Source organism: Anarrhichthys ocellatus, unplaced genomic scaffold (genome assembly GCF_004355925.1).
Source record: "Anarrhichthys ocellatus isolate YVR2014 unplaced genomic scaffold, GSC_Weel_1.0 scaffold1, whole genome shotgun sequence".
Classification (NCBI taxonomy): Eukaryota; Metazoa; Chordata; class Actinopteri; order Perciformes; family Anarhichadidae; genus Anarrhichthys; species Anarrhichthys ocellatus.
Window position 1 is genome coordinate 5,398,941 of NW_022280031.1, and position 10,892 is coordinate 5,409,832.

The 10,892-nt window shown below is 36.5% G+C and overlaps 1 protein-coding gene across 2 annotated transcripts in view; it reads right to left on the reverse strand.

Moving 5' to 3' along the window:
• Positions 1–1,277: 1,277 nt before the first annotated feature.
• fkbp5 (FKBP prolyl isomerase 5) overlaps positions 1,278–10,892 on the reverse strand; it is a 13,134-nt gene continuing 3,519 nt past the window's right edge. The window contains exons 2-11 of one of the 2 annotated variants that reach the window (XM_031852391.1): positions 9,146–9,278; positions 8,827–8,971; positions 8,251–8,393; positions 7,090–7,204; positions 6,818–6,974; positions 5,809–5,899; positions 5,521–5,604; positions 5,249–5,434; positions 4,905–5,144; positions 1,278–3,895 (exon numbers count right to left, since the gene is read on the reverse strand). In XM_031852391.1, the coding sequence (XP_031708251.1) occupies positions 3,794–3,895; positions 4,905–5,144; positions 5,249–5,434; positions 5,521–5,604; positions 5,809–5,899; positions 6,818–6,974; positions 7,090–7,204; positions 8,251–8,393; positions 8,827–8,971; positions 9,146–9,250 (1,368 nt within the window). In that variant the 5' untranslated portion in view covers positions 9,251–9,278 and the 3' untranslated portion in view covers positions 1,278–3,793. Of the gene's footprint in view, positions 3,896–4,904; positions 5,145–5,248; positions 5,435–5,520; positions 5,605–5,808; positions 5,900–6,817; positions 6,975–7,089; positions 7,205–8,250; positions 8,394–8,826; positions 8,972–9,145; positions 10,599–10,892 lie in introns of those variants that run through there. The other variant, XM_031852468.1, reaches the window with a different exon arrangement.

Genomic DNA, 10,892 nt, shown 5'->3' on the forward strand with positions numbered 1-10,892 from the left:
GGAAACAATGTCCTGCTAAGCTACAATACATCAATAGCTTTCATAAGTTCTGTGGCTCAGATCACATGACTTCCCTCAACAGATGGAGCTGCATGGACAAAAAGTCCTTAAAGAGCCCAGAAAAATGAACATTTGAACAACTACAATTATTTGACAACCGAGCAAACTCCATCTGTTGATGACGATCATGTGATATAACCAAAAGCTCCAGACCAAACAGATCTTGTGGTAGATTGCTTTTTCAACTGCTGTTTCCAAGGGTAAGAATTACCCAAATTAGAGCATAAATATTAAAGTTGCTATTAACAATATTTTTATAATAAAAATGTGTGAAATTACTGAATGAAACAATGTGAAAAGGGTGGCATGTAGAAATGGATCTACAAAGAATCACCAGAATCTGCATCTCCCCTTGCTTCTTTATAGTGAGTTTAAGCTCAAAACTTCACTGTTCTGGTTCACTCTCACTGCGTTGTTTTCAGTGAAAAAGCTCTAAAATCCACTGGACCTGCTCAGCTGACAGACAGTTAGCAACTAGCTGGTGAACATCATGGAGCTTTTAGCTGTTACTTAGCCAGTCATTTCCGTCAGGAGTTGGTGGAGACTAAAAACATTAATGATAATGTTGCTCGATAACTGCTGGATGTGTAAGCAAGCAACTGTTTTCTATGTTCACCATATCAACTGAAAAGTGATGATGTGTCAATATTGTGTTCACAGCTTGTTTTTACTGCCCCCATGTGGCCTGAAAAAACAGTTACGTGGTAAATCAATGTAATGTATAGCTACCATGCATGATGGGCTCAACCTGAGTGTAAACATAACCTGTCAGTATAAATGAGTAGCTCTGATTCTGCAAAGCCAAAAATGGTGGAACAATTCCTATATCTGGTTATCTCCTAAAATACCATGCAGAAAAAAATGCAAAAATTCACAAGATCTGTTCTTGTTTTCGGAGAATTAAATGTGATGTTTCCTCTAAGAGTTAAAGACTCTTTGAGGAGGAAATATTTTTAAAATTAAGTTTAAAGAATTAAGAAATTAAACTAAAGTAACAATTTAAAGATGTTGGTAATGATGGTGCTGAAGGGTGGAGCTATCCTGATACACAAAATCTATTTTGTCAAATCGAGTACAACATTTTTAAACTTATTTCTTTATGATAGTTTTACCATTTAACTATTTGTATGACAATACAGCTAGTGTCAAAAGCAAACGTTAAAGATGTTACCACACGGTAGAAATATTGACCTATAACTTGAAGAATGACATATTTCTTTAAATGCAACTCTTGGATTTATTATATGCTTTTAAAGTGCAAAAGAAAATAAAAAAATATATATAAAGAACACATGAACAAAGGTACCTTGTGCATTTTCTTGTCTGAAAATATTTCTTTTGCATAAATGCCGTTTTAATACATTGATAACAATTTTGCTTTACACGGTGAAGATCAATCGAATACATGTAAACATTTTGTACGACATAACAGTTCTAATTGAATCTCACATTGGCAGTGCTGCAGTTTGACCAGCTGCATTTTATCCTGCTTGTGTATGTACACTTTTTCCAATTTATTCCTGTCAAGTTATCAAAAATCAATGTAGCACTAAGAGGCTGGGAATTTTTTTTGTAGTTGACAAAGAGGGATAAATATTCTGTATATACTTAAATGCAATTTATAATTGCTCGAAAAAAAAGTACTTCATGCTCATTTCCACTGTACAAAATGTTTGAATGTTTAGAGCCAGCAGTACTTGAAAACATAAAGCAATAGGCTGTTTAAAAACCTTGCTAACGTACAACAATATATATTAACACACATACACACTGTTGATTTTTTTACATAAAATATTTAAGACAGCTAAGGTTTTCATTCTGAACCAACCAATGTTTATAAAACATTTTCAGATTATTGTCAAGACCGTATCTAGACATTTCATGAAAAGATAACAGCGTTGGTTTGACAGTCACCAATGTGCAACATTGTCTACTATCTAACATTCACACATTTAAAATTAAAAATTAAAAAAATGAAATAGATGCAGTGAAATAAAGAGACACCAGTGCTGAGACTGAGGCAAAAAGACCTACACAGATGTAAAATGTCGTTGATCACATTACCAGACTTGATATTTCTGAAAGATTTGACTGTGGTTCTGACGGTTTTAAAGCTTAATTGTGGTTTCTGTGTCTCTCTCCCACTTGCACTCACAAATACAGAGGTGGGAATAGGATGTTATGATCAAATGCCTCCTTCTGTAAGAGGTTATCATCATAATTATAAGGATTTCTGACAGTCATCTGTTAATTGAAGATTCTGTGTGTTGAGGATTGTGCCATGCTTGTTTATGCAATTAGCTGATAGATAAACATACAATAAGTGCAACAGAAGAAGAAAGTCATCAATCACTAAAATCCACCAAACCTTGGGAGTAGAAACATATAATTTTATATATATATTTTATACTTTTGTATTTTTTTTCATTAAGGTTTTGCAGCTGCCGTCTTAAAATGTAATCAGTCCATGAAAAGGATGTTGTCATCTGTTATCACTCCCACAGATCATCCTTTTACTACAATACTAGACTGGCTTCTCATAAACAAAACTCGTGTTTAATGGATAAAAAACAAGATTTCAACAAATTAAAAATTACCTATCACACATGCATTCATGAATAAATTATTTTAGTGCAGGGTCTTATTCATTGTAAAACAACGCTTCATCTTTGCCCAAAACAAGGGGCTTAATTTGAATTATATTTCTGGAAATAATTTCTGCACCACAGTTTATGTTCTGTTGTAGGCTTTTAAAAAAATACTAATTTCCCTGTATAGGTAGCAGCTCAATGTCACAAAATAATATTAATTCAGCTGTTACTAGCAATAACCAAGTACAGTGAATTGTGATTTTGCCAGAACGCCAGAATTAAAGATTTATGTTTTGGTATAATTTAGTATCTGTAGTTTGTGCTTGTTTCAGATTCTACGCTCTACCTCTGCTGATCGGAAACTTGAGGTTTCTATTGTTGATTAAAGCAATATTGGAGATTCATGTTTGGAGGACAATTGTTTTTAAGTCCTAGATTTCTAACACTTTAATATTTCTGTATTTTCAGTTTTCCCAACATTACTTTACATGAATGCAGGCGTTATTATATTTGTATGAACAAAGTTATGGGTTTTTACTTTTTCTTACTTTTGCAGGGAAAGGTTTAAAATACCACTGAGCTTCTGGGACTTGATAAGCCTTTTATCCAAAGTACATATGGTATTGCAAAATTCAAAAATAGCAAAGTTTCATGTCTCAATCCCAAACACCTCGTGATGTCTGCATGCAGCTGCCCAAGAAAAAGGCTTAATAGCAAATACAAGCCAGAGGTCTGAAAATCAGCACATACAGTTTGGGAATATGAAACACACTGTGGAGGCACATCTGAACTCTACACTGTAGCCTAATGGCAAATTCAAAGGAATTGCTCTGTGTTTTTAAAGAAACAAAAGATGGGGGGTTGAAGTGTTCACCAATCTTAACTCACTGATTCTGCGTTGCTAATTCCATTTGAAGGTACGTCCTGGCAGTTGCACAGGCCATGTGACAAGGGAAATGCTGTTTGGCTTGCAAACGTCCCTGTTTAAACTCTGCTTTGTATGCAGGAATGGTAATGTTGGATTTTGGGATGAAGAGGTTTGGATTAGAGGCTTTTATACGACTTCGTTCCTGCCCCTGCTTCCTGGACTTGGAAAGCAAAGGAAAGCATGTCTTTCTTTTCCTCCCCTTTAAATGTCTCTTTTACGATGGGCAGTCCTGACTCCTCCGCCGTCGTTTGTTGCTCACTTCACCGTTCATGCTGCTCCTCACGCTCTCATCCCGCCTCCTCTTCGTCTTTCCAATCTGTTGATAGGAGATAAAGCACACATGACTACAGTTGTCAAAAAAACGAAACACTGTTGATAAGGAAAGTCATAAAAATGATAAAAATAGTCATAGATTTTACATGCCCTATGTCCAATTCGTGAGAATGTGCCTCCTCTTACAACAACTGAAAATGTAAATAGATTTGTCATTAATATAAAGAAGTTGGTTTAATAGCGTTTTGTGTTGTTTCTTTTTTACTCTTGAGACAATAGCTCCTTTTCCATTTTTTTTCAAGAGAAGAGCATCAATAGGTGAGAAAATCAACATATCAATGAATGAACACTAGAGGTCAGTGTAATACTGAAGAAAGCACAGTAATACACAGAACGCGGATACAGTTTTACTATCAAAATGTAATTCAAACCTTTGAAATAAAAAATATAAATCAGCTATATTATTGTAATATATTTGAATGAAGGGGGTCCTGCTATGAATATCAACATTATCAATGTTACAGGACATTGGGCTGGTATCGGTGGGATGAAGCTCCATCAGTTGTATCAATAAGTCTTGCCATGAAATTTAAAATGGTTGACCATTAGTTGAAAAAAATCCCAAACCGTGTCAATTAACTAATTAATTTATGGGAGTCAGATGTGTCCAATGTAATTTCCAGAGCTGAAATACATCAAATTGTCCTCATAGTTCCTAAAAATAACACATTTCCATGTCCTAACAATTGTGAAGTCTAGTCCCTAAACTATTCATTGTTCTACTTATCTTAAAATAATGAATGCAGTGGGCCTTAATCTTGTAATTATTGTGGACCTGATTTGTTTCAATTTTGTTATTAAAACAAATCTGGTCCACCTACCTGGTTTGGTAGGTCATAAAACTCTGCAAAACAAAATGATTAGTAGAGTTGTAACTGTTTCTTCTAATTTAAGATAATTGTTAATATTAAATTCTCTTAGTTAAAGAAGACAAAACACAAACATGTCCGGCTGACTGTCTACATTTAGCCAAGAACAGTAAGTGGACAGACCTTGGTGTCCCGTTCGGCAAATTTCTGGAACATGTTGGCGTAGGTCTTCTTGTCCTGTTCATGATGTTCCTTAATCTTGCTCTGGCAGATGGAAATCTGAGCATGTGCCGCTCGATTTGAAGGGTTGACTCGCAGCACTTGCTGAAAGTCTTCCATGGCCATGCTGAACTCGTTACGAAGGAGACGGGCTTCCCCACGACGATACAAAGCCTTCTCGTTGTCCTCATCAAGCTCAATCACCTTAAACACACAAAAGAGTAATTAGGTAAGACGCAGAGAGACAAAGTAGTGACATTAAATGGTGTTTAAATATGGATAAATATCACCAGGGTGTTGCAGCTCACCCTGTTGCAGTTGTCCACAACTTGTGAAAACTCTTTCATCCGCAGGAAACACAATGCTAGATTGAGGTGTGCTGTCAACGTAAAAGACTGTATCCTCTTCTGCTGCTCTATCCCAGTACCACACTCCATCTCCAGCCAGGAAACGATACGCTGGTACTGGATGACTGCCTGGTAGTACAGACCTACCTAACACAGGAAGATAATAGCATTTTAGGAACATGTTAACAATAAAATATCAATTAATTTGTTTGGACAAAAGATGAGGACTGTACCTTAAAATACTGATTCCCTTTATGCTTAACTCCAGCAGCCAAATCTAGCTTTTCAGGCAACTCCATTTCCCAGGTTTCTTTAGCCTTGTGGAAACACAATTAAAGACACGATTAAAATAAAGGGAATAAACATTGGTTGTCATTGTCTTAGTGTCAGCTGAACCGATCTACATAACTATGCAGGACTTGTTGAACTTTGCTCAAAGTGTACTTATTTGTCTTAAATAGAAAAACAAACCAAAACTAATGTTTATTTCTTCAGACATTGAAGAAAACAATGGGACTCACCCTTTCAAAACTTTTGAGGGTAACTTCGTATATCAAGTCTCTGTCTGGTCCAACTTTGTACTCAGGTTTACCTTCGCTTCCAAAGCCATACCTGTACAAAACAAAAAGAACATGAGCCTGAAGAACAAATTCACTCGAAGAAATTTCATACATATTACAAGATGGGATGACAGTTTCTTGAAAGGGAAGACGTAGGAGTAGCAGAAATGGATAGTTCTAATCCCTAAGAGGAGTAATTAATGTGGATTTTGGGGATTTAAATTGGAGACGCATTATGTAAAGAGTAGTTTCTGCTTTTGTTCGTTTGTGTGTCTATATTTTCTTATTTCAGATTCACTTTCTGTTATTACTACTCTGCATTTACTCTTAGTTTGCTATGAATTCGTGGTACTTGTCACCAGCCACTACTTGGTATTGCTTTTGCCTGAGGAGATAATTGGTTAGGTTTGTGTGGGAGGGGTTAAGAGAATTATATTATGTGGTTTGGGCAATACAATACGTTCTTTTTACCTTTGTAATAGCTCCTTATTTCTGACCTATATGAATTTTCTTTATCTTTTGGATGACTCATTCAGGTGTTGGGGACCCAAATCACGCATTGATGGATTTTAAGCTTTTTAGAAATGACCCTGACAAATAAGAGATTAAATATACTGTTCATTTAGATGTACATCTTTTGGAACATTACAGCATCTTGATAAACTAATATTCGTACCATATGCTCAATATATCAGGCAAAAGTTAGCCTTTCAGTATTCAGGTTACTGTCAGTGAGTGCTTTCCACAGATACAATACTGTTCAATAATATTTAATATATGTGAGTCCGCACACATGTACAAAATATATATTGATAATAGTAGCATCAGCAGCATTGCTGAAAGATTAGATATTTGTAAATGTATGGGTTCTTCTGGTTATGGTATTGGTCTTCAAAACCACATATCAGAGAAGAAAGAAATGCATATTAAAATAGAAAAATTAGTATTTTTTTGGTTTTAAGTAACTTACTTTGGTTTTAAGTAAAGTACACAGCACTCTCCTTTCTGCATCTTGTCCATGGCTCGGTCCACTCCGAGAGGAACGCCTTTATCCTCAGCCTCGCCGACAATAAAGCAGACGTCCCTGCAGTCAAACAGTCGATCACCACACCTTCCCTCCAGGTGCACTGTGAGTCAAACGAGACAAATCATGACACAATTTAACCTCTGATATAACAGTTTAATGTAATGGTTATTTGGTACAATATCAGTAATTATCCATTAAGAAAATAATTACCTTACCTTCAACGCTTGAGCCATCGTTGGGATTAGTGTAACCGTCACCTTTGACCTTTATTCTTCTTATGATGCCGGAATCGTCAGTGAGAATCTCTCCTTCAAACTTGAGTAGCTCCATCTGTTTAGTCGTAAACGTTAATTCAATGATTGTTCATTACGAAACAAATACAAAATGACAGCTCTGCAGAACTGAGTGTATGATGTTATAGTAGGTGTGGGAGGGGGAAAGCAAAGTAGGAGTCATCACATCAAGTCATGATTTAAAAAAAGAAAGATAAATAATGACTATTAAAGTAACAGTACAGGTAGACTGTTTAATCAGACATATACGCTCCATACCTCTATTGAACAAAACAAGCGAAGATAAAACACCCTCTCAGCTAAATAGCCCTTTAACATCCAGTCCCCTCTTCTATTCCCCATGGGCAGCCTTAGGCTCGAAAAATCACCCTGTCTGAAAGTATATAGTAAATATTGTTGCAACTCTTTATTGAAGCTGCATTTTACACTGAGAAGAATATTAAAACCACAGTTTTTATGGCTGCACTATTCAAACAAATCAACATTTTTTACAACTTGTACATCATTTTAGACAATATTATCACACTGTATTTTATTATATTATCATTCACTATCTGTGTATACAGCAGCCTACACTTACAGGTGCAGGAGGATGTATAGTTGTTGACAAAAGCGTTAATAAGCACTTATAGCTGCATACAATTACATCACCGTATGTTATAATGCATTTAACTAATATTAGTTATAATAATATATGGCTTGTGAATGCTAAATAAGGGGAGTTACAGTAATGTTGCCAAAATGTCGATACCTCTGTTAAAAACGAATGAATAATCTGAATATAGTGAGCAATCACATATACCATTGAACACCTGCTTGTGTGGTAACACCTGACACAGTTAGGTAAGATTGGGAGTATTAACAAATTAATTAAAATTCATTTTTATGACTAACATGTGCCATGGGGGGGTAACGTGTAAAACCGAGCAGAATGGCTAAATCTCTTCAGATATTTCCCAGAGCTGAATCCAGAGCTGTAATTGTAATTGATTATAAAAACCAGAGAAAGCCTGAATAGTATCCCTCAGGGTGACGCAGAAACAATGCATGACACAAATGGCAGCACTGACGTGGCACACCTACCTCAAACACAACTGACGAGTTGGGAGGAATTTTTTCAGGATTTCCCGCAGATCCATAAGCGTACTCTGGTTTACACAGTAACGTGCACACCTCGCCCATCTGCATAGACAACACACCAATATCCCAGGCCTTGAGGACTTGTCCTGTGAGTGGATGAGGCAAAGAATAAAAACTATTAGCGATGTTGCTGGTTTATAATCTTATTTATATTGATAAGAATGCAAAGGAATAGTTTGACATTTAGTGACTTATTCACTTTCTTGCCCAGAGTTTGATTAGAGAACTGATACAACTGCCTAAGTTGTATCAGTCTAAGAAAGAGTCCAACACATAACCACATAATCCCTCTGTCAAACCCCGACTTGTTGTTTTTACTCTTTGTTTTGTATGGATTAAACAAACAAGATATAACGTGTTGGTGAGCTTTATAGGTGCTGGTAAGTGAATAGAGGTGTTAATAATCTCATCTAACTCTCAGCAAATAAGCACACTTTCCAAAATATAAAACCATTCCTTTTAGTAAGATACAACACTAAGGCACCGTCATGTATGACAGTAATGCATAAAGTCACCTACCTTTGCCCACATTGAAGCAAAAAGCTTCTTTGCGATCTCGACTGCAGTCAAACTTCTCCCCGGTGAGCAGCTTCCCAGTGTAGTGGACGGTCACTTTGTCCCCAACCATCGGTCTCTCTCCATCGAGCCCATGACGCTTCACAACCTGCAGACAGAAGGAAAAGCTTCCAGTTCAACTAAGACACCTTTTTAACAGAGAACATAGAAGAGATAAGATCATGAAAGATCATGGCCATGCCATATGATGGAACAATGAGTCCTACTTAAGCCTGAGCACCTGCAACAAAACATTACAATCTAAAGCAATGGCAATAAATACCTTGATAACTCCTTGGTCTTTACTAGTTGTTACATCAATGCCCTTTGCAGCAAACACGGCTGTGGCTGGCTGGCCATCCATAGTCAGATCCTGATCAGTGGTCATTTCTGTGTGTGGGCATCACACGGTAACACTGTAAACATTATGAACACAAGCCTACGCGTTAGCAATCTGAGCACCATAAATAACATGTCCTCATGTCTCATGTTTACACTTTGGGACCAACTCGCAACAAGGAAAACGGCTCATGAAATAAGTCTCATTTGTCGAGCCGGACTGGAAAATTACAGTCTCTGACAAAAAAATAAAATCAATGCAAGATCTCCATAATTCACACAGTAAATATGACTTTCTCCTCCACATTATATAACTTGTAGATATTTAAGGAGCGATGTTCTAGAAGCATGTAGTGTACTGGAGATATATTTACAGTTGTATTGCAAAGGCCACAGTAACATTGATCGCAGCTGTACGAGTACGGGCAACATTACTTTGCACTGCAGTTGTGATATCACTTAACTGTACAGCACCTTGTCCAATCCCCCACAGATGAAGTAATTACATAAATATAAAACTGAAGGCAGCAGCGTGGTGCTCACGTCAGTCATTTTATTTTGTAACATGAGCTGCAACCTCCAAAGTACAGTATGTTCAGGAATATTACTTTATGGCCCTTTGCCCTCTTTGCCAACCTATAAATGACATCATATTTATATGGCAGAACCTCGTTTCAATATGTTCACTGTTAATTTTGTATTGAGGATTTCAACATTAGTCTTCTTGTCTGAAAGCCTCATAGGCGTAAGTGTGGGCTCGACTACGCTTACACTCTGTACTGATAAAGCTGCACCTTCACAAATACAGTCATGTAATCGCTCTCTGTTTGTGATGAGGCGGGTTAATATCTTGTATTTGATCATGACTCACATTTAGAGGTTATACATTGATGTAGCCTCTTATCAAAATATGAGGCTACATGCTGTCTAGCTTTATCTGGTGATGAGGTGATAGAGCTCAAATGTTGTCTCCTCTGTGTCTCTCAAGCTGGATTACTGTTAAGTAATATGTTTTTGTTAACATGACCGTCATATCAATACAACTACTGATCCCTTCTTCAGAATTTATATTCTCATCCCAAATACTCCACAGTATTATTGTCACCGTATCAATTTTAAAGCATTCTGTCAAAAACATGTACTGTTGTTTTTTTCTTTTCTTTCCCTTCAAAACAATGACAGACGAACAGACAAGACAGATAGATTGAAATAAAAGAAATCTATGACGAATCAAAACATTTTGGTATCTTACTATGAGAAATGTTAATCTGTCAATCTATCAATCTGTCAATCTGTCAATCTATCAATCTATCAATCTATCAATCTATCTGACAGACAAACAGATGGATAGACAGACAGAGCAAGAGAGAGAGACACAGTAGATAGATAGATAGAGAGATAGATGGATCGATAGATAGATAGAGAGAGAGACATAGTAGATAGATAGATAGATAGATAGAGAGAGAGAGCAATAGATAGATAGATAGATAGATAGATAGAGAGAGAGAGAGAGCAATAGATAGATAGATAGATAGATAGATAGAGAGAGAGAGAGAGCAATAGATAGATAGATAGATAGATAGATAGATAGATAGATAGATCGAGAGAGAGATAGAGAGAGAGAGAGCGATAGAGAGAGATATAGATAGAGATAGATAGAGAGAGAGCAAGAGAGAGAGAGAGAGAGATAG